Source organism: Thunnus maccoyii, chromosome 2, assembly GCF_910596095.1.
Source record: "Thunnus maccoyii chromosome 2, fThuMac1.1, whole genome shotgun sequence".
Lineage (NCBI taxonomy): Eukaryota > Metazoa > Chordata > Actinopteri > Scombriformes > Scombridae > Thunnus > Thunnus maccoyii.
In genome coordinates, this window is record NC_056534.1 from 11,948,682 (window position 1) to 11,973,683 (window position 25,002).

A 25,002-nucleotide genomic window follows, 5' to 3' on the forward strand; every position below is an offset into this window, starting at 1 on the left:
CTCCTCCAGACACAAGTATGCAGTCATAGAAATACATAAAATACTGCATCGGAGACAGTGTTCAGTATAGCCTACAGCACACACACCAACACACACACAGGCCAGGTAGGCCACAGTGGGAGTGGTATGAGGTTCCCGGAGTGATAGTGTTACACTTTGTGCATCCTGGACACCTCCCCGCTCTCCCTGTTCACCCAGCATTCAAATGGGTCTTACAGATAGCATCCATCTCGGCCAGCCTTTTCTTTTTTTTCCCTCTCATTACATCATCTCTTTAAACCAGTTAGCAGGTAGCACCAAAGAAACAAAGGGGTTGACTATTCCTTACTGTTTTTGGAAAGATCTGGAACATACAACCTTATACATATACATATATATATATATGTCCTAAGCAACACAGATCAATTTTAAAATATGACATAAAAAGCAGTATTGCAGTAGCACTCAGGACTCAGAGCACTGTTGGTTTTCATCCCACAGCCCTCTAAATGACAGACTGATTTAAACCTTTGATGGCACTATTGGCTTTACCGAGTCCATGTGAGGCATTTATAATACACCATACTCATAAGGTGTAGCAAAGGCATTGTTATGTTAGTGTTGTTATGGTACAACATAAAGTAGCTCCTCAGGCCACAAACTCAAGGATCCTATAGGTTCACTGAGAATTGAGGAAACCTAGAATAATGTCTTTTTACACATAAATACATTGATACTAATACACTGTATTTAAGTGCATGCTAACAATAGAGATTATCTTAAGCATTTGGGATTTAGGTTAAACATGCATGTCTCAATTTGTTTATTGCAACTGTATCAAGCTGGCTGTTAGTTACTGTGTACTGTTCTCTCATGCTGACGGTCCTCTCTACTAATGTTAAGCAATCTTTTAACAGCTTAAAAGCTTGTGTTTTTCGATATTTGACATCATTCCAGCCCCTGACTGCATCTTCCTTAAATGCACTGGAAACATCAATCCAGCGGAATGCACTTTAGTGGAAGCAGAGCAGACCTTACCGCATCCAGGATGAGCTGATTCATTTCCCCTGGTCTCGCCGATAACAACTACGGGGTCATTGTTGCTTGTAACGCATTTAAAAACGCTCCAAAAATAACCTGTTTACCTCCTCAAACCGCTCAAATATTCAGCTCTGGATCGGATCCGCTGCAGCTGCTACAAAAGCGGCGCGGAAGGAAAGATATTAGCCCCGAACAACAACATAACTGATACTGTGTACCTACCTTAAAACGACTGCCTGCTCACTCGACTAATTCCTCAACATATCGCCAGGTAATCAGCCTCTTCCATGTGAAATGAGTGAAGTCCTCACTCAGACAGGCGCCGAAGTACACACACACACACACACACACACACACACACACTCACACACAGGCAGCTACAGCGGCTGAGAAGCTAGTGCAGTGTCCGTGTGATGAAACCGTACACCTGTTTTTCGACGCGCATGGATGTTGCCGGTGTCGGTCAGCTAACTAAAGGCGACTTCCTCTCTCGGGGGTCACTGGGGCTCGCATAGCAATGCGGCGGAGCTGTCCTGCCCCCTTTCCTTTCCTCACGATGGTAACCTCCAAGGAAGAGGCGACGCGGCACAATTACCGCATGTCTTTTTTTTTTTTTTTTTTTTTGACCACAAGCGCCAGTCGCTCCGCGGCCACACACCGCTCTGCCGGGCTCGAAAACACTCACTGTCTGCCCACAAAAGGACTGAACCTGCCTCCCGTTTCCGTTTTTTTTTATTATAATTGAATGATGTAGTGGCTTCCTGCGCAAAATGGCCTCTGTTATTTTTCATTCAGCAACAGTCCACCGCGAGCTTCTCATTGGGTCGTTGTGTAGCCATGGCAACGCCCGCGGCTCAATCTGTGCTCGCAGAGGACACACAGCCGGCCTGTGTACAGCTCACTGCTAACAGGAAAGTGCCACTTTACCAAGTGTCTGCGATAGAAACGCACAAAAAGACTGAACCTCAGCTATGAGCTGTTGTGTTTAGAGACTATACCAGCTAATACATCCCACGAATAAGCTATACCGTGCCAAAATGTGTAGCATATGTTTCCCTGGCAGCATATCATGTTGTCATCAAACTGTTTCAAGGGAAATGCTGAGCTATTAATAAATGACAAGTAGCCTAAGTTATAGCTTGACTTCCTTAGAATAACTGGACAGTTGTGGAGGTCGGCTTAACTTGCGTTTTACAGTATGAAAGGCAATGAGAGAATAATCTACTAAAACCTGAATTATTTTGTTTTGTTTTTTTCCCTCTGGTGTGAGACTGACGTGGATTTTAAAGAGGATAAGTTTACAGTCTTTGACACGGATGATACACTGTACTATACAGTATCAATACTCAAGTTTATGTCAACTATCTAGGCTATTGAAGATGCTGACATCCCTGTAGATTTTTGCAGACCACAACCTGCACAAATGTGAATTTTATTTGTTCCCTGTGAGTTTTTTTTTTTTTTTTTTTTTTTTTTTTTTTTAAATCAGGTTAGGTGTTTTGGATAAATGAGTATGGTTAGGTTTTCATTATGGTTGTTGGTCTGACTCTGCAGCAAATGCTCCAGTGTTTGCACTACAAGTGTTTATTTTTCAGTTGTTGACATAGGACTATTCGACTATTTGGATTATTTTGGTGTGGATTTATATCAGCACTGGCATAGCTTAGGTTTTTAAGCATCCTATTTTCAATTAAAATTGTTGGGTAAACACTAGAAACAGAATTATGGTTTTGTCTCCCTGTAAGTAAACTGTATTTGTTTTCATTCAGTCTTCATTAAGCAAAGGAACTGAACCTTGTCTTGATTTTTTATGGCTTAACTGTTGAATTTTTTGCCTATGTGTCTGTCTCACCCCCTCATTCTCACACACCAGACTGTTAAATTATTCACACACTGGATAGTAGCCCCCTGTAGTCCATGTCTGTGGCTGAAAACATGGCTTTTACACATTTATCACACAGTTTTTCTTCTGTTTTAAAAGAAATAGCATGATTAGCATGCCATCTATTTTCTTCTTGAGCCATTATGATCTCTTGCTGCACTAAATACAAATCCTCAGTGCACCAGTGGGGACGTAAATCTGCAGACTTCGTGAAAGTGAAAACAAGCACCCTATTGCTCATTAATTCTTAAAATCTTTGCAGGCCTGTTAGAGATGGTCTATTGAGTCGATATTGAATCAGAGACAAAGCCAAGATAAGATTAAGGAATGCAGCAGTTCTTATGTAAATACCTGACAAACACAAACCTGATCATGCAGAGCTATAGCACATATAATAAACTAAACAGCAGCATTAAACCTGCGCTGCTTTTGTAAATCCCAGACACGTGTGGGTGTAATAATGAAGCTGCTTCCTTCTCTGTATGTATGTGAATTGACAGACCATCTTGTTTGCCATAAAAGGCATGCAGTGTTTTTAATTTGTAAATGACCTCGCTTTATGTTTACATCAAAAGCAAGTCTTTACTCTTATTATATTTCTAATCAAGTTTCCTGTCAGTTGATATAGTATGGTGGATATTACTGCAATGACATGACCATATTTTACTGTTTAATGCCACAAATTTACGGAGCTTCTTATTGACGTTAATTAATGTGTCATTTTAGATATAAATAATACCAGAGATGACATTAACAGTAAATATTAATGTACTTCCAAGCTGCAGTGTTATTTTGTCGCATGCAATAAAGAACCCTTTCTTTTGTCAGCATTAAAGATGTACAAATTTAGACCGTTATTGATAGCTGACCTTTCTGAGGTGTCAACGAAACCACTTCTGTGTGTGTACGTGTGTGTGTGTGTGTGTGTGTGTGTGTTTGTGTGTTTTTGTGAATGCGTACCTATGCATGCATGTGTTTGGTCTTGTATCGCCAGCTCTTATGCACAGTATAGGCAGCCCTTACTGAATCTTACTGTTGTCAAGTAGGCGCCTTTTTATAGGTGGTATGTTATCCACAGACTCTCAGCTATCCGTTCTAACGGGGCCCGGGAAGATGATGACGATACATTATGTCTGGTATGCAGGAATCCGTGGGTGATACAGGTGCAGACATACTAAGGTCAGAGTTTAGGACATTACAGCACAATATAGAAAAAGAAAACCAGGATAGCGAGGCCTGCTGGACTGTGTCGCTACATATAGTCACAGGAATCTGTACCCACCCCCTCTGAGAGCCAAGAATGGGCTTTAAGCATAGGTAGTAGAGGTGGCCACCACTGTTCAACACTCACCTAAAGTGGAGTGAAGTGTTGACGTGAAAGCAATCCAAAAGCTGGCCTTGGATACAAGATATACCAAGGCTGACCATGGTCAAGAAAACCACTACATTACAATCCACACATAGTATCCGAATGTGTGCCAGAGCTTCATCCAAATGCAAATGCGTAATAACACTTCCCATAATAGTGTTTCCCTTTTAGGATGGCAACACAAACCTTATCTTAGAGGGCGTGTCATCATCAGGCATGTGTCATGGTTTTATGACCACAGCCACTTATCTTTGTCCACATCACGCCTGCAATTATCTAATATCCAAGCACCAACGTACATTACCACCAAACCATGCTCTTGGCTTCTCATAGAGTAGCCCACAGAGGAATGCAGGCTGGCACATAGATCTTGTGAGAAAATAACTCTTTTATCTGAGCAGTGGCACCCTGTCACATCTTTCCACTGTTGCTTTCCAAAGAGATCCACATTTGGAACAGCTGATACTGAGGTTCACTCGTCTGGCCAATGTTAAAGTAGCACAGTGGTGCTGAATGAGTGGATGGCCTATGAGTGCATGAGAACATTGTCTGGCAGTGACATCATGCCACTTCCACTTACGTTCCAGACTGGCTTTGATTTCTAAGAGCTGACCAGGTGAAACGCGTAAGCGAATCTCTGAGAGGCCCAGGCTGCTGATGTAGAGTCCTGCATCATCTCTCTGTTTAGCAGTGTCGCTGAAGAAAGTGCTTAGATGTACGTCAACCTTTCACCTTCTGTCTGTTTATTGTTGTATGCTTGTACAATGCTATATTGTTTTTCTTGTTAATCTTTCTGTTTAATTTGATTATTAGACTCAGTTTCACATCATTAATTGCTGTAAGTAAGATGTCTGTCATAGTTTTATGCACCGTAGGGAACTGCCAACATTTCAGTTAGTTACAAGGTCCATCCCTGCCTTACACTGAGTGATTGAAGAAGACAAAACCTTGAATTTGTCAACCAACATCACTCAACCGCCAAAATACAAATTACACCACATCTAACCCAACAGTCACCATGGCCTCTGCCCTCCTACTGTGATGTATCAATCAAAAAGAGTGAACGTTGCCTGGTGAAAATGCCTATGTCACTCATGGTTCTTCATTCTGCATTAAACGCTGGTACTGCAGTGTTATGACAGATGTTGGAGAGAGGCTGACACAACAGAACAGAGAAAAATGACAGAAGAGAAAAGATGAAGGATACCGGAATAACAAATGACACTGTGAAGGACATAGAGGAAGATAAGAGTCACAGGCTACATTTTAGCTCACACAAGTTGACATCATCATTTGTCTATCTGTCCAGAAAGGATTGCCTCATGGAAATCTTCACTGCATGACAATGCATATTATGACTAAAATAAACCTGGACACATGCTGATTCATACACTATAGCAATACATTTCAAATAAAAGGTTCATTGTAGGAGTTGACATGCTGGGCATGAGTCACACAGGTTTCATATTCTTATTGATCCAATAAGCAGTCATTTTAATTCATTGAAATTCAAATGAAGTTTTGCAATACCCTGAAAAATAATGATGACAAACTGATACAACTATGCTTAACATATAATGAATAATGCATTAACTTTCTATATAATCTGAATCTCATCTGAATCCCTGTTAACCACTGTAGACTTGGTTTTTAATACTTTTCAATTAGTGGTAAACCAATAGTGCTTAAGATGTTTGACAGGGTGAGACTTGAGGCTGAGAGAGGAGGAAATAGTTCTGTAATGTTTGTGGCGCACATCTTTTTTCAATATTTTAACATGCACAAATAAATGTGCTGACCTAACTGGTTCAAAATAGTCCACAAAGTTGGTGTTAATGGTCCTGACAGGTTCCATCTATGGTCTGCCTGAACTGCTGGCATAGTCTTAAAGCTCCACTAATCAATATTTTTTATAATAACAATGGATCAAATGGCTGTGTGTAATGTGAAAAGGGTTGCTTGTAGTGACAAAGCCACAAAGAATCGACCAACTCTGCAGCTCTATTGAGCTTTTTAGCTCATTGTTTTGGTTGCAAAGCCCTCCAAATCGGCTCTTGTAAACCCTTGTTTCAAGCAGCAGCAGCCAGCAGTTTTCAGCAAAAAAAAAACCCCCTCTGACATATCCACTGCACGCTACCTGTCCAGCACCACATGACAAACAGACAAGGTTAACAACTAGCTTGTTAAAGTCAAACATACAGAGAACTAAAGACCCAGATATTTTTCTTAGGAGTTGGTGGAGACCAGTACAGTGTGTGGGACTTTGATTCTAATGCTGCTCTTATGAGTAAACAACTAATTGTTTGTCTTGATAACTTTGTTTGTGTGGTGAGATCATTGTAGCTTTAATTACGACAGTCATGTGACCCCCCCCCCCCCCCCCCCAAAAAAAAACCCAAAACAAAACACAACAGTGGTTAAAGTACTGTAAAACAGACACAGACTTTATTTTTAGTGTTGTTGTGAGTCAAATGTTGTGGTTTCCTCATCTCATACTGAGTTCACTCTACTTTTTAAGTTGTCAAGCTGACAACAACGCTCAGTCTCAAATTAGTGACACTATTTCAAGTTCAGCACATCTGCATGGAACAGCAGAGCAGTCCCTCCTGTTTTTCCCTCCCCTTCAAATGAGGAGTCAGCAGCTGTCAAACATTCAGAGGCAGCGCACACCAACAGAGGCTGTAGTTGTATAATGAGCACAGTCAAACACTGTAATTACAACAGCAGGACACAGAGACGCTTATACGCTACAGTACTAGAGTCCTAATATTTCTGTCTATCTCTCCTTGCAATTTGCTGAAGTGTGAGGCTACACTAGGGTATCATATTTGTAACACAAAAACAGCAAATGTGTTTAGATCTGAGGGCTCTTACATGCCAATGAAATTCCCTTTAAATGTGTTGTAATAACTTCCAGTGGTATTACATGGTTGATAAAAAGTAGAACCAAACATATTAACTGTCAGACAGATAAAATCTTTAACAACATTCCACACATGCCTCTAAATATCCCATATTAGGGGTATACACCGTTAACTTTACTCAACATTTAACCTCTCTAGCTGTCTCAAGTAGTCAGGTAACTTACTTTTCTTAAATTAATTAACTTTCTGGATTACTTTAACATTCATTCACTTCTTGTATTTTGCATTTAAAAGTGTGCAAAGTGTGAATTTTTGCTTTCATTCAATATGAATACTAGAATTACCATTATAATGTAACATATTTCAAAGATCAGCTATACTAATATCTTAATTTCTTACATATCTCTCCCTTTTCTATTATATGTTTGGGTGATTATGTCCATTCCTAATCATTTTAATTATGTAAATATTGAGATAGCATTACATATGATCTGTTAGTACCCCACTCTGATACTGGAATACCTAATCTCACTTTTGTAGCTCACAACCTAATACGCCTCACTCCTTTTCCTTATCAGGTCATGGAGCAAAGGCAGGATAGCTTGTGCCTGTTATGCAACATACCTCTCCATGTTTCCCACGTGTGTCTTCCAAACACAATTACTGATAGACAGTCCCTCCAGAACACATTTCTAATATTACTCTCGCACTTCATCCCCCTCAATACCGTTCAGTGTGGGTAAGCCAAGCCTCTCCTGTGTGACTGCTAAGTGGATTGATAAGTGGTGTTGCGGCTGATGAAATAGCATAGCTGGATGTGATGTCTGCCAGAGTGCTCACTAGAAGAGCAGGAGGAAAGATGAAGACAAAGCCGACATAATAGAAATCAAAATCAACACAAAAGAGCAGTAAGTAAGCTGGTGGAGAAAAAATGAAAACAATGAACAATGAGACAGTGAGATGAGAGTCTGCAGAGGCAAACAGGATATAGGAAACAATTAAAAGTGTTATGACTTAGTGAGGAGCATCTCCAAGAATGTGATGCCAGTCAATGATGCTCTTTGTCTATCTTAAATTCACACTGTATTTTATAAGTGATGAAATACACATACTCCCTACTTAGGAGAAGAGTCTGGAGGTCCATTCTTGTTTTTGTAAATGTGGAATCTTGACTTTGTATTTAAGGAATTAGGACATATTACGATAATAAGTATTATTCTTTGTTACTGTAGTTTCTTCATTATGTATTTGTTTATTTAACTACGCTTCAAATATGTTATTCTTTTTGCAAAGAAAAGCGTACCTTGATTTGAACTGAAAAGTAGCATGATTGGCTTATGTGTTTGTATCCCAATACAGAATTGCAACATTAAAAGTTTTCATATCAGAACTATTGCAGTTGATTGCATTACATGGTGCAAGTACTGAAATAATTCAGACTTTTGACTTCCATTAAATTCATGAGTTTGAAAAAAAGATACTGCATATACAAAATACTTGTACAAGTACAAGCATGATTTATGAATCATCAACTCAACTATGTTTCAACAACTGTTCCACCTAATCCACCAGAATATGGTCTAGCCAACAATAATGTCTGAAGACATCATCAAGCCTATTCAAAAGGTTACATCTGAAAGAACAGTCCAAGAACACATGGATTACACTACACATGAACATAATGCTATCTTACAGTAGATATCCCAATGAGAAGCTGAAATAGAACCAAATTCTGATTTTATCAAAAGGTGGGGATTTTCTGTAAACCCTCATTTCTCTCTGCAGCTAGCGTCAATACACAGCAAAACTAGGCCTACAGCATAAAAACAAACCAAAACACAAGCAAACATGCAAGAATAACACTGACATAATTGTATGGTGGTACAGTAGATAACATTCTTGTTTATCTTTGAGAGAACAAGAGAGAGTACAGGGAGTCCTGACAGTTTTGGCTGAACTGTGTGCTCACAGTCATACTTGAGATGCTCAGGTGTTAGCGCTCTCGGCTATTTTAGCTGAATTTGTACTGTTAAGTTACATGCTGGAATCTGTTCATCAGTGTTTTGTTCTGAAACATTCTCAAGTTTGAAGTGGATGGGGTGTCAAGTTGTTTTGCAGACAGTCGATAGAGGGCAACACATGGACCATCTCCACAGAACTTCAGTTCATTTTTTTATGTCTTTTTCTCTATTCTTTACTGTATTTCCTTTCTAGTCCTTCCCAGCATGCACTGGGGAAAAGGCTGAGAGACAATATGGACAGGTTGCAAGCTATTTTTGTCCCTAAGTCCATACAATATAGAATGTTAGTATTGTTAAGGCACTCACTTGCACTTTAATTTATATACACCTATATCATATACTAGGGGTGTGCCCGAATACAAATACATTATTCAGCAAAGCACAAATAGTTGTTTTTTTTATTTGTTTAGTTTTTTACGAATATTTGTTCCATACAAATATTTTTAAAATTATTTGTTTTGGAGAAATACCAGTGTGCAGGTCAGTTACATTGCTATCTCAGTCTATGTCCTCTGCTCCACTGTTATGTCTATGAGCAGGTCTCAACGAGGGGAGTCACATCCACCTGCTACATGATGCACATTTCCTAATTTGGACATCACTCCCGGAGTTGGGGGTGTTCCTCAGAGATAAAACTGAGCTACTGACACACACAAAGTACTACTTCATTAGGCAGTTAATACAGTATTTATATAAGATTTACACTTGCAGAGAAGACCAATACATTGGTTTGTGAGTTATTAACAGTATACATGTAATATTCACCAAATTTGTAATGTAAATGTATTGAAAATTAAAATGTCAAAACAATTCTGGACAGCTTAACAGTGGTATTTCTTTGCAATTTAGAGATACAAATTACTTGTATCCCGATTAAACACATTTATTGACATCATTAATTTAAAATTAATTTTAACATATATTTGTAATTCACAGCAACCCATATTTTGATGTATTTTTGCTCATACCCATGTTCAAATTAGCTATTATGTGATGCTCAATGATAGCAATGGAGAATCCAGCTGGGGTCGCTTGTACAGAGTTGGCAGAATCAACCGCATTACCAACTCTATCCTACTTGCTAATGAGCCTGTTAGTGGAAAGTATTTATGAAAAAAAATCCGCTTCAGAATTCTGTCCTTGATTTATGTTTAAAGCTGCAAATCCTCTTCGTAGATTTTCAGCTTCTTCTTAGGCTTGTAATTAAGTAATGGGTCAATTAATCCTATCAAACCTTCAATGGCAGAGGGGAGAGCAGGGAGCCAGCAGGAGATTAATACAGACCACACATACAATAGCAGTGGTACACAATGGTGCACAGGATGGTGCACAGTTCCTAGTGGGGGCTAGAATCAGTTTAGAAATTTAAATAAATGAATAAACAACCTGTCTGAGCTCTCACAGTCATCCTCAATAATGGGAACCAAACAGTAGAAAAGATGACAAAAAGGAAAATTCAAGGAAGATGTTTGTATCCAGAAAGAATCATGAATACAGTATAATTTATATGTTTATGGGAAAAACTGGCTAAGGTAAAGAATTAACATTACTGTTTTTTTTTCTTCCTCTAAACAGGATAAGCTACAGAGAATAAAACTACTAATATACCACCACAGTCCTTTCCAGTTGACATGTCAGTAGCCTGTGCCACAGTAAGTACATTTTTAGCACAAACTTTTGACAGGAAATGGGAATAATGGTAATGTACGGTAACAAATTGTTCTGCTGTCTTTGGGGCAAAGCAATCTGTCCGGGTTTGAGTGTTTTAGGAGGAGGAATGTGACCCCTGAATCTCCCTCTTCCTTCTTTGGTCACAGCACTGCTCCACTACATCAAAAGAGACCTAAATCGCTAAATCAGTTTTGACCACATGACCCAGAGAAATATTTGTGTGTTTAGCCAAAGGGAATGAACTTATAAAGAGGACTGAATGAAAGAATAACATCATGAATATATGTTTATTTATTTATTTATCAGCTGGAAATACTCACACTAATTCTCAATCTACTAAATCCTATCAAAATTGTGGAAAAGGGATACTTTGCTTTGGTCTCATCTTCTTTCCTTGTCTCTTTTGTTTGTTTGGAGACACTGTCTTCTGTTTGGGCAATGGCAATATTCTAACAGCACATGCAAATCCTGTGAGAAAATGCTAAGAAAGTCTGCAGGCAGCTGTACTTGAATGTCTTCCCCGGCATCGTAACGCTCCTGAATGAGGACAATGAGAGACAGTTAACTTCTGTAACTTGATTTGTGCAATTCTGCTGGTATAAAGTTTATCCTATTTGTATGTTAAAAGCAACCATAACAGGTCGCCACTCACTCGATCCCCATGGCTTAAGGCCCATCTGTTAACTATCACTGACAGGCTGTGCTGTTGGCACTGCCAGACTATTGTAGCCAAAGCTTAAGGTGCTGGCACAAAGCTTTGCCTGCCTTCCATGCACCCAGTCTGGTATTAGAAAGGTGTAATCTCCCTCTGAAAAGGCCACTTGTCTCACAGCTTTTAGCACATGGCCAAAGCCTAGAGGTCTTTGCTCTTCACACATGTCCCTGACAAATTATAGGGGAACAGCTTAAGGCAATGTCTGTATACTGCAGGCACAAATTACTCTTGATCTCATCATATAGCCCTTTCAAGAGGATCTGTTCATGATATTTTCAAATGAAAGCCAATGTGCATACACACCCAAAGGCCAGTTTTTTGTTGGATGGTGAAAGGCATGGTGTGAGCAGAGAAAATAATTCTTATAGTTATGATTGAATAATTCCTTAAAGCTTCTCTAATCAGTATTTTTATAATAACAATAAACTATAATGTGAAACTAGTGATGAACTCATAGGAAATTATCACCTTACTGCAGATACTGTCAGTTTTTACGGAGCTTTTTAGCATTTTTCAAATCAGTGTTTTTATTTTACGACCTGTAACTTTACTGTTATAGTTCATTCTCACCACTCTCATTAGCACCACTTTCAGTCACAACAGGCTGATAAACCGATTGTTCGCCACCTGCCCAACACTAAGCGGCAGACAAGCAGACAGACACAGTTAGTGACTAACTGGTGACCATAGTGGAGCATTTAGCAGAACCAGATATTTCCCCCAAGATTTGGTGGAGGCTGCAGCAGAGCTAAAATGAGAATGAATACTTGACTTACTTATTTGCCTGGTGGCCAGAAATACCACTCCAAATGAATGCTAGTGTTGCTCCATATTTGCTGGATGTGTAAATAGGCAATAATCTAAAATAACCAAATATCAACCTTATGCTGTGTTTACAGCTCGTTTCTGTTGCCCCCAAGTGGCCGAAACATCAGCTAATGCAGGTTTAAACCTCTGGTTCCTGTATGTGACATTACATGTTATACCTATTAGCAGTATATCATAGCAAAAAGGTTAAAGTGCTGAAACAGTTGAAATGCCAAATTTACTGGCCACAATTTCTCAAATGTAAATGTGCTTGTTTCTCCCTCTTTCATATCATTATACATTTAATACATATGAATTCTGTCATAACTGCTTAATCAGAGAAGGCCATTTTAAATCCTCTCTTTGTGTTTAATTGATTAATCAAAAAAAAAAAGGACCATATCCCAGCAGCACACCCCACACACTGAATTGTCTTGTTGTATTTTATGGGGCTGCAGAGAGTTAACAGTACTGTAGTAGATCCTTGCTGCTGATTCCAGTTCAGTATTGATGTCCTGTCACCCATGGGGACAACTTATAGTGAGAAGAGACTTGACTCAGCACTTAGTGAGCACTAGCCAGTGATGAGAAGCACATACCATCAGCTAATGCTCGAATAAAAAAAGAGAAATACAATGAAAATGCCGATACTTGAACAGCATTTGCAGCTGAAGGTGTATATTTTCACTAATGATAAGCAAATACCTCTATAGTTTTGAGAAATGTAGCGTATCTGTTTTTTCTGTCACATGGATTGAATTACTATAATCACAATCAGTGATAAAAGCCTCCATGTGGGTGCAAAACTGAATTCTCTGGGATGCTACATCTCTGTCATCTGACACTGACTGCTCATACAACTGTCATCTTGTGTGCAGTGTGACACATAGTGGAATCATCCATGTCGTGTGTCGTATGTGTGTTCATCTCCTTAATTAAGGGCAACATCTGATAATGAACACTAAGCTTAATACATCCATATTCTGTATTCTCTCCAGCATGTGACTGAAATCAAACAACACATATATTGCTTTTCATCATTTGCCCCTCCCTTCCTCGAAGGTGTAATAACCACTGTTCTTGAACATGCTGTGTGTTAGTGGCAGAGCTGTGTGTCTGACCTCTAAACATCATTGGTCAGCAAACTGGGGAGGGGGAGATATACTGCAGTGTCTTTTTTTTCTGCAGAGGGCAGAGAGAACATGCTACAACATGCTGTTACAGTACTGCCCACGCCTCCTCTGGTATGTACAGTACTCTTCCCTTCTTCTGCTTCCCTTCCTGACCTTTATCTAAAATCTCTTCATCTCACAGCTATCATTTTCCCCCTGCTTCATCTTCACGAGCCTTACTGTGTGTGGAGATGAAACAGGAAATGTACCTTCCCTCTTCTTGAAATATCAGTGCAAACTCTAACTAACAAAGATTTCAACTATCACTACTTTACTGCTTTTTAGGAATCCTTGCTCCAGTTTGTGCTTCTCTCACTTATGCTGCACGTATACAGTAGATGCCCATCATGTCAGACAATGACAATGCATGGCTGTGAGATAACAACCAACTCCATTAACCACTTAATGTTTATAGGGTATAAACAGATAAACATACAGGGACACAACACTGTTTACTGTGTACAATTCTCATTGATGGATCAGTGTGCAGTGAGGATTTGAACATATTGATAATAAAGTTACTATGTGAGTTATTGTATATGATTACACATTATAGGTTAATATCCACCATATATAGCAGTGAAGAGCCAGGAGGGCAAACTCACCTTTTGTTTTGAGGCATTCCAATGCTCCAGAGATTCGGTCTGCAAATGAGGGAGAGGAGATTTACCCAAGCCGGTAAGATGAAGAATGTGGCAAACACACTCCCATTGATGGAGCCACCCCCCCACCCCTCCAAGTTATCCCTTTTGCATGAGTGGATTCAATCACACATACGCATGACACGCACTAGCCATTCTCAGGCTGAGTGAAACGTGTCCAGCAATGCCTGTCACTCAGTTCGCAGTACAGTACAGCAGGGGTCCTCTCCTTACTCTTAATCCCTCATTCCAGTGCCAAGTTGTTTCTCCTGCAGGAATCTGATCTGTAGTTGATTCCTATCAGCTTCCGTGTCTCTGTTTGCCTCCTTCTCCTCCTGAGATGTTCACAGTGCACCTCATGATTTAGCCACTGTTACAGCAGAACAGCAATTCCCTGCTGCATCATTTGCTCTGCTTCTCATCAAGGCCCTTTTGTTTTATCTGTCACATTACTGACTTGACCACCATCCCAGTGCTGAACATGCTAGCTCTCTCCACTTTTTACAGGTCTTCAGCAATCCAGTCATTGGCACAAAGCCCCGTAAGCTGCCTCGGCTTAGCACTGGGCTAAACCAATCAGGTGCCCTGAGGTCTATCCCAGGAAGGAACTGCTTTATTAATCTGAGGAAAGGATAAAGAGGAAAAGAGAGTGGGCGCAAAAAGGTGTACATGAATGTCTGTGTCTGTATGACTATGGGGGATGAGGGGGTGTTTATTGCAAGGTTTCTCCTTTGGGGAGCGTAAACGAGGGCATAAATCAGAGTTGTGCTCCTCCGCAGTTTTAACCCAGTTACCAGAGAGAGAAAACATGCTGTGATGAAAGGTCACAGCGGAGTCAGTGTCTGTCCTTCATGAATCTCCATCTCCACATAATCGGTCTATTAGCAAAGGAGTGTGCAAGGGAGCTGTAAACAGGAGGAGAAGCAGAGATGATGCTGTCAAAAGCCATAGTTTATGGTGCGATAGGCACATGTTAGATATGTCATTGATGCAGGAAATTCTATCACACTGTTAAATCGCTATTCAAAATTAATCACAAATATTCAGATAAAACATAATTTAATGTATATGTGTCATTTTGTTCATTCTGGTGTTAAAGACAGGTTTGCAAAAATAGCATTTCTCTGGAATTTGCATGAAAACATGGGAGTATAGATGATAAAGCCTGAAAAATGACTTTGAAAAAATGCTGGAAATACAGACAGACTTCTAATTAAAGTTCCTCACTGATTTCACTGAAATAAATCCTTCATTTTAATAGCATTTTGAGACAGTGCAGTTTTAAATCATGCCAGTTGGGATTAATGGCATTCTGGGGGATGATGGGAGTTGTGATCTGTTGTATGACAGCTCATATAAAGCTTATTAGCACACTGTGATTTGAAGTGGTTGATTCAAGAGTTGAAATGACACCAAAGATATTCCAGTGAGAGGTACGCTCAGTGAGTGAACTGTCGACAGGATAGTAAAGCAAATATGAAAATAAGTGTTTCTGTGTGAAGTACAATTCACTTAAATTCAAAAGACTTACTTTGAAGGACGATAATCAATCTATGCAAATAATTATGAAATTACATATTACTTACACATATTCAATAACAAGACATTAATTGCTTTTGCTTTAAGGAAGAGCAGTCTTTTTTTTGACCTACTGTTGTTCAAAAATATGAGTCATTTAACACCAGCGGGTCATTTCTGCTTTTACATTACTGCTGACTATTCAGAATAGGTTTGGCCATGTGGTTATCTTCAAATGTTTTGGACTGTTTTACTAATGCACTTACAGGCAGCCTCGAAGTGAAATGATACCAGGATTCACTGTTCAATAAATTAGCTCCACTACATTTATTTACAATATATACAGTATCTTTATGATATCTACTTCAGTCTCTGGATTTATACATTATAATTACTTGTAGTTTGAGCTAAAATACCTATTTCAAGAGAAAACGTCATTGTTATTAGTCACTGTCACTGTTGACAGTACACACTAAATGCTTGAAATTGCAATTTGTTGTGCTATAGAGGCAGAGAAACTTAAGTCACAACATGTCAGACCATACAGCGTCATGTATGCAAGGAAATGGTATAAACTTATTTATCTGTTGTATGTTTTTTTAATATAGAACTGTTACATATGCAAAGTTCTGCACCTATAAGGAAGACTAGTACTGCGAAATAGAGATTTCACAGTACAGGAGTGGCACAAAAAAGTATTTTGCTGCCATCTAGTGGTTATTTGAAAGAATCCCAGCTTTAAGCTTTTTTCAGCTTAACACATTTAAGTTTCGTTTCTCTGATACTGAACGTTTCAGGCCACACATGTTTGTGTGTGTGTGTGTGTGTGTGTGTGTGTGTGTGTGTGTGTGTGTGTGTGTGTGTGTGTGTGTGTGTGTGTGTGTGACTGTGGTAATAAAAGAGAGCCTTTATGCTCAGAAAACCTACTCCAGGTGAATAAAGCTTGCAAATGTATTTGCAAAGATTATTTGCAGCAGTTTAGATCTACTGATTGTATCATACAGTATGTTATGACATTTAAATGCAGAGTTTCTGCAGGCTCAAGGGAACTGGTAAAATAAAATCTGTGTGAGATTGTAAAAATATTGTTTGTGTCTTATATTCTTTCAATGTGTATTAAAGTAAATTGATCTTTGGTAAGTGATGTAGTCTACTGCCTCTACACCCCTATGTACAGTAGATTCTACTGACCTGAGCACCCAGCTGCTCTTTTATGGGATTCCCCCACTTCTGCATTTTTAACGTTGTGGGGTCTATTTGAAGTAACCACATGTCACAGGTGAGCAAATCACTCACTTCTGCTAGGACAAAATGTTGAGCTCTATATTGTAGGTTTAGGGGAGCTGCTGTTATAAAAACAGAGACATGCACTTATTGGTCACTTATGCTCACACTCAGCTCCTAATGTGACTAGAATAAGAGCGTGCATTATATGTCTGTGTCACCTCATAGTTGAACTATGGACTGCACAAATAAAGTGATACCGTAATTGCCACTGCCAACTGTTATATTCTGAATTATTTATTTGTTGAGCAGTTTTACACTGAATGTGTCTTTCAAAGCCCATATTCCAAATATGTGTCTTTGCAGATGCAGCTTGAAATAATTCTGTATAATTTAAAGACACAGTCAATTACTGTGTTTGAATTCAGTCCAAAATAAAATGTCAAAATCATGTAAACATAACTTTTTTTATTGAATGGATTGGAGCAGCTGGCATTTCTGGTAGCCTACATATCAGAGCAAAAGTGATCAACCTACCTGTCTTACAGGAATGGGTGAAACATTATGCACTCCAGACAAGTTCATTCTTGTTAACTATATCACCAGAATAAAACAGGCTTAGTGCCTACAGTCTTGCTTAATTTATGGAAGATGTTTGACCTGTCAAGGTCAAACAGCCCAGACAAAGTTTTAACTGTGATGCATACAGGATACCAAAATCCATATATTCTTTCAAACTTATCAGTTTTTTTAATCTATTAAATAACTCTATTTGTATCAAAATTGCAGCTAAAGCCTTGCTCTTCCACATGAACAAATGTCTTGCACGTCTACTCATTGTTTTAAGGTAGTTATACTACACAGCGTTGTGTTGTCTCAAAACGCATTCGTGTGAGCTCTTATTAAAAGCTGCGGCATACCAATCTCTACCATGTAGTTATTATTAAAACATGTTTACAAGATTGTGGATATAATTGGGGATTGGGAACACCTAGCTTGTATTTAACAAACACATACATTACGGTAAAGTGCAGCGTTTCTCTTAAAATTTAGGTACGTCCCTCTCTGTGCGAGTGAGACAACGTTGCCGCGAGCCGTACTGATCAGAGAGCATTGAGATATGGCAAATGTGCCATCATTAATACGAATTCCGGCTCCTGTTTGGTGTATAGGGGGTTTGTAGGAGTATGGAGTTAATTCAAACTTGATTTCCCAAATTCTGCATGAAACAGTTACTGCTCCGGTGGAACTACACACAAATGTGGAAGTAAAACCAGAGTTGGCAGATTCTCATTTCCTTATTTACTTGCTTTGCTGCCGCAATCCTTGCCTCATAAACTCCTCCAGAGTCTGCGTTCTGGGGGAAATATTCAGACTGTGTGATGCTGGAAGTGGACGTCTTCTGTCCTGTGTGAAGTCTAGATGCAACAGGCAATATGCAAAGAAGACAAAGTCTGGTAAGAACTCAGCTATTATCCAAAATAATGGCCGCTCTGAGTGTGTGGAATGCAAAGGCGCTGTAATTATCATGCAGTCTTGTACTGAACTTGAATAATACCAGGATATATGTTTTATAATATTATATTATATTAGACATGTTATGTCAGAGGTGGAACAGAATAATCACTTTTTTCCTCATTTAAGCAACACATTGATGTGATACCTGGACAATGACGTATATTAAAGCTGCATTAAACAATGACCATTAGATCAAATGACTATGTGTACTGTGAGAGGTGTTACTCATAGTGACAAACCCACAGGACAATATCACTCGACTCACTTCCCCTTAGCTCTATGAAGCATATAGATAGATTAAAAATGACTGGTCATAACGAGCAGAAAATGACATGATACACTAATGATAAGCAGGTGAGACATGGTAAACTAGCCACTGTAACAACTAAATGGGGACTGTACATGAATGTAGTCGGATTTGGGCTCCAACATGTATGGATGTATTTGAGAATATTCCATTTTGAGTAAAGAATGAAAGAAAGAAGTGAAATCCTGTGACGTAAAATCTGCCCCTTATAAGTAGGTGGCTCTGAGTGCAGATGTGTAGCTACCCATTCGTATGTTCATAGCTAATATGGCCAATAAGAAAGGGTGCCAGTAAATGAGTCCAAGTTTAAACAGAGCAAAGTCCAGCACAGCAACCCAGGTGAGTCATCAAGACTCACTTCCTTTGCCTCTGTTGGGAGGTGTTGAAGAGCTGAATGGCACTGAGGATGAAAGATATCCTGAGTCTGTCCATTCTCTGTGACAGCTGCCTACCAATGAGCATACTCCTCTGGTTGGCCAATGTGCTGTGCAAGGGGTGGTTGGCAGCTCTCTGCAATCGACACCAGAGAGTCCAGCTCCATGCCAACCACTGAGCCTGCTCTCCTAACCAGCCTGTCCAGCTGTTTAGACATGCTGCCTCTACAGTGTGGAAGAGAACGCTGGCAACCACAGACTGGTAGAACATCCGCAGCAGCTTGCTGCAGACTTTGTGGGACCTGAGTCTCTTCATGAAATAGTGACATCTTTCAGCTTTTTGTTTTGGTTGTACTCTTGTGTCTTTATTGTTTTGATTCACTCTCACTGCTCTCATTAGCATTGTTTCCAGCAACGACAGGCAGCTTTTTACAGTGAAGAAGCTCTGATTAATGCACTGCACACTACCTGGCCAGCACCAAACAAGAGACAGACAAAGCTACCAACTAGCAGGTGAACATAGGGGAGCATTTAGCAGCTCATGCAGCAAGAGCCAGATATTACCTTCAGGACTTGGTGAAGCCAAACCAGAGCTAAAAGAATTAATTTTGGACTTGCATTTTACTAGAAACACGACTGTGTTTCCTAATGTGGTTCTGTGTCTGCTCAATGTGTAAATGGGCACCTGTCTGCTAACATGTCAAAATGGAGGTTGTGGGGTAAAATGTACCAGTGATGTTGGGGCAAGTTGAATTAATGGTTCAATTTACCCCCAAAAGTTTAAATAGGCTACATATGTGCATAGTAATCTGTGTATTTGAGTATTATTTTCTGATATTCTAGAAAGTAGAGACACTGTTCATGTTAATGTTTGATCACTGTTACAAGTGTTACAGTGTTGATGAATAAATACCTAATTGTTGACTAATGTTAAGTTTAAGCCACACACAAACATGCTGTACACACAGACGAGTGATAAATTAAAAGAAAAAACAACATAAAGTGTCTTAGTAAGGTGTTGGGCCACCATGTGCCACCAGAACAGCTTCATTGTGCTGTGGCATTGATTCTACAAGTCTCTGAACTCTACTGGAGGGATGAACACCATTCTTCAAGATCTGATCTGGTGATCTGGTGACTGTGAAGGCCATAGCATATGATTCACATCATTTTCATACTCATCAAACCATTCAGTGACCCCTCGTGTCCTGTGAATTGGGGCATTGTCATCCTGGAAGAGACTTTGTTAAATTGATGGCAATAATGAAGTTCAAAATTATCTCCAAATTGTTTGATTTTGTGTCTTTTTTATATCAGTATTTAACGGTGGCACATTTTACGCCTAGAGTGCTCAATTTACCCCATCTCCATGCTCGTTTTACCTTTACTTTGGGGTAAGTTGTGCCATAGGACTAACTTTTTTTGATGGGTCATAAAACCATAATAATTAGATAACTTGTTTTAATTTACATGGGTACACAACAACGTGAGGTACATATAGTAACTATTATTTGAAACAAATACACTTTTATTTTGTGGTAAAATCATTAAATGTAAAAAGTGGCTCATGTTACCCCATTCTCCCCAATGTCAGTGTTGTTCTTTCAGCTTGTTGTGCTGCCCACAAGTGGCAAAAAATATCAGTTAATTGAGGTTTAAGACTTATATAGATTTTGTTCTCTCTCTCTCTTTTTTAAAAGGTTTTTGAAGCGATGTGTGCCCCTCGTTTCCTTCTCCGTCCTGGGGTGATCATCTTATGTTTTTTTATGACGACATTGCACCATTGCGTGGCCTCCCAGAAGAAGACCTCCTGCTATGTGCAAGATGGAAGAGCTGACTGCAGCCGCCTCAGCCTCAGGGCGGTCCCTCCAAACCTCCCTAGGAACATCATCAGCCTCGATATGTCTCACAACATATTGGTGGGGATTCCCCCTCTGTCACTAGCCCCATACCCAGGCCTCCTCCACCTTGATGTCGGTTACAACAGTATCACCAGGCTGGACCAGGGTTTGTGCCAGACACTGCCTCTGCTGCAGACGCTGAATGTGGAACACAATGAAGTGCATGTGCTGGAGAAAGAGGATATGAGTCACTGCACCAATCTAACAAGGTTGAATATGGCTAGCAATAGGCTAAAGCTAAAAGGAGAACCCTTCTTTGCACTACAGGTACATGTCTCCATAAGATGGTTATGTTGTATCACTAAAAGCTGGAGAGAGAAATTGATCAAAAGCATCATGAGCTATGCTGCAATGATGGTGATGATGCCAGAAATTATGGGTAATGAAGAGAAGGTGAATTTTATTAGTATATCACCATCAAAGTGCTTTACATGGTAATATAACATTAAAACAAAACAAATATAAAAAAACACAGCAACAGAAAAGAAGGAAAGAAGAAAAAGTATTGATTATAATAGAGATTAATTACTTTCTGTAAATGCTAAACTGAATTAAAATGCCTCAGCTTTGCTTTTAAAGCAAAGAGATGATGTCTGAAATATGCTGTGGAGCTAGGCACTGAAATAAAAATTCACTATATTGCATTTTTATTCTCCTTTCATAATTCACAGAGCCTTAAATTTCTTGATGTTTCAAAAAACAACCTGCTGTCAGCCAAGCTCGGCTCTCAGCCTCAGCTGCCCAGCCTGGAGAACCTCAGTCTGGCCTTGAATAGCTTCACCTCTTTGAAGAAAGACGACTTTTTCTACCTTAACCATTCGTCCTCTCTGCAAGTCCTCAACCTGTCATCTATATCTCTAAAAACAGTAAGAAACGTACCAAGAAACAAGAAATGAAATTATGCTATCAAAATGTAACCACTAGTAGAAAGTAGAGTTATAGCAGCAACTTGGTTTCAGTAGTCTGTTTTGTTTCCCTTTTTTGTCTCACTGCAAGATGTGTTTGTTTTGTTTTTTTGCAGTTGGAGCCGGGTTGCTTTAAGCCCCTTTCAAGTCTACATACTTTAATCATGGATAAGGGCAGTATGGGCACTCTGGTTATTTCTAAACTCTGCTCAGAGCTGTCAGGGACAGCCATTAATGCCCTGTCTCTTCAGAAGATGAAGCTTGTCACACTCACAAACACAACCTTTAGAGGGCTAGAGAAAACAAATCTAACCTCTCTGGATCTCTCTGGTAATGGCATGGGTAAAATTGGAGAAGGCTCATTTCAGTGGCTGTCCAGACTTCAGATTCTAAATCTGGCGGACAACAACATCAAGCACCTAACAAAGGACACATTTAAGGGGCTTAAAAGTTTGAAAAAACTCAGCTTGAGAAAAGCTCTGGTGAAAAGTCGTACCTCCTCCACCCCAATTATTGACGATTTCTCCTTCCAACCATTAAGCACCTTGGAGAGTTTAATTTTACAGAGAACTTCAGCTCGGGAAATCACAGAGTACACCTTTACAGGCTTGATGAGTCTGAAAGAACTTGATATGAGCTGGAGCAGTTATACATCACTCAAAAACATCACCAACAAGACCCTAGTCTCCCTTGCGGGATCACCTCTCAAGAGGTTAGACCTGACAGGAACAGCTATAGCACAGATTCATCCTGGAACCTTCTCCGTTTTAAGAAACCTCACCACTCTTCTTCTAAATTACAATTATATCAAACAAACTCTCACTGGGAAAGAGTTTGAAGGCCTGAGCCAAATTCAAGAGATCCATATGTCCAATAACCACCAGACTGTCAATCTAAGCTCCACGTCATTTGTCAATGTGCCCAATCTTAGGGTCCTGACTTTGGGGAAAAGCCTTATAGTCTCAGCCTTGAACCTGGATCCTTCTCCATTCAGGCCCCTATCCAACCTCACCAAACTGGATCTCAGTAACAACAACATCGCTAACATCAGAGAGAATCTGTTGGATGGGCTTGTTAACCTGAAGGTCCTGAATCTCCAACACAATAACTTAGCCCGGTTGTGGAAGAGCGCTAACCTAGGTGGGCCAGTGTTGTTTCTCAAAGGGGCACAGAACTTGTTATCCTTACAGATGGATAGTAATGGGCTAGATGAGATCCCATTGGAGGCTCTGAGAGGGTTGAGTAACCTCCGAGAACTAAGCTTAGCCTACAATCTCCTCAACAATCTAAAGGACTCAATTTTTGACGATCTGAACTCACTGCAGGTTTTACATTTACAGAAGAACCTGATTACAACTGTGAGGCCCGAAGTGTTCAAAACTCCTATGAGCAACCTCAGCATGCTCGTCATGGACAAAAATCCATTTGACTGTACCTGTGAGAGCATCCTGTGGTTCGTGACATGGATAAATAACACAAATACCAGTGTGCCAAGTCTCAAGGACCAGTATAAGTGCAACACTCCACTAGCTTACTTTAACCACTCGGTCATGGATTTTGACACACTCTCTTGCAAAGATATGGTCCCATTTCAGGCCCTTTACATACTGAGCAGCACAGTCATTATCATGCTGACTGTAACTGCACTTCTAGTGCGGTTCCATGGCTGGAGGATTCAGTTTTATTGGAACATCCTGATCAATCGCACATTAGGATTTAGTGATGCCAAAGTTGAGGAGGGCAGGGAATTTGAGTATGACGCCTATGTCATATATGCAGAAGAAGACGCCAACTGGGTTAAGAGAAAAATGGACTCTTTAAAGAATGAAAAGTGCAAGTTTTGTTTGGAGGATGAGGATTCAGTCCCTGGCATGTCACAGCTTGAGTCAATTCTGGAAAATATGAGAAAGTCCAGAAAAATCCTGTTTGTCGTCACTGAAAGGCTTCTCAAAGATCCCTGGTGTATACGGTAAACTATACACACACACTGTCTGAATCACACATTCATCACATTACACGGGTTGTCTGTGTTATATAGATATTTTTGTTGTACATTTGTGGAAGAGTGAGTTTTCAAAGTTGTCTTTCTGCCCCCGCCCCCCACCTCTTGTCTTTTCTCATTTAGCTTTAAAGCCCATCATGCACTTCACCAGGTCATTGAAGACAGCAGGGACTCTGTGATTCTGGTCTTCCTGCAGGATGTGCACGACTACAAGTTATGTCGCTCGATCTTCCTCCGCAGGGGCATGTTGCGTTCATGCTGCATCCTCAACTGGCCTGTCCATAAGGAGAGAGTGCCTGCCTTTAACCAGAAGCTCCTCATAGCGCTTGGCATGACTAATCGATTGGAGCAGTGACTGTTTTTCATTAGTAATAATGGAAAACACCATTTGTAATAATAATTACCAATGTACAATATGTTGGTTGTAATGATGCAATCTCTTAATAAAGGGTTTTCTAAAAGGTTGGTCCTTACAGTGAAAAGATTAATAAGTGAATAAACCCTTAATTAACTCAGTATACATATATATCACAGTCTTGTGATGTGATAGCAGAACATGATTTTTTTTTTTTATGTATAATTAAGCTGAACAAGTCTTGTGACATTTATTTTTCCATTTTAGGTGGTAAGCTTAATATAACAGTATAGGGAGTTAGTTTTTAATGTGTAAAGAGTAATTCAATCTTCTGCTCCTCATAGTCCTATTTAATGTTATGTCATAATGACATCTAGTGGTTATTGTAAGAAACTACAGCATTTTCTATGCTTCAAATGCTAATCAAATCTCCCATTAGTGACACCATATACACAAGTAGGACACTGTTACTTTTTAATTTGGTACTGATTGTCAGATATGTTCTTGGTATAGTAATGTTTAAGCTTATGTACATTTTATTTGAAACAAGTTATGCAATGCAGTTATAGAAACATGGAATGAGGCCAGATTCAAGGAACTGGAGCACTCTATTTCCATTCATGGTATATTTTCAGTATGGTACAGTATACATAAAGTATATGGAGAGTACAGTACAACATATCCTGTAAGATTTATTCTGAACAGTAAGCAATATCCCCTTACACATTTACATTTT

The 25,002-nt window shown here is 39.6% G+C and overlaps 2 protein-coding genes across 9 annotated transcripts in view; one reads left to right on the top strand and one right to left on the bottom strand.

Moving 5' to 3' along the window:
- LOC121905573 (sorbin and SH3 domain-containing protein 2-like) overlaps positions 1-2,496 on the bottom strand; it is a 55,359-nt gene extending 52,863 nt beyond the window's left edge. For 5 of the 7 annotated variants that reach the window (XM_042423943.1, XM_042423934.1, XM_042423926.1 and 2 more), the window contains exon 1: positions 1,243-2,496. The gene's annotated coding sequence lies outside the window, so the exon portion shown is untranslated. The remainder of the gene's footprint in view (positions 1-1,242) is intronic. The other 2 variants (XM_042423962.1, XM_042423953.1) reach the window with 1 other exon arrangement.
- Positions 2,497-17,841: 15,345 nt separating this feature from the next.
- On the top strand, positions 17,842-24,506 carry tlr3 (toll-like receptor 3). Of its 2 annotated transcripts, XM_042399882.1 has the most exons (6): positions 17,842-18,361; positions 19,504-19,616; positions 20,804-21,271; positions 21,676-21,870; positions 22,026-23,878; positions 24,035-24,506. In XM_042399882.1, the coding sequence occupies exons 3-6, from the start codon at positions 20,816-20,818 to the stop codon at positions 24,264-24,266; spliced, it is 2,736 nt and encodes a 911-aa protein (XP_042255816.1). In that variant the 5' UTR covers positions 17,842-18,361; positions 19,504-19,616; positions 20,804-20,815; the 3' UTR covers positions 24,267-24,506. The 2 variants fall into 2 exon arrangements, with proteins under 2 accessions (XP_042255816.1, XP_042255808.1); XM_042399874.1 differs by lacking the exon at positions 19,504-19,616.
- Positions 24,507-25,002: the final 496 nt, after the last annotated feature.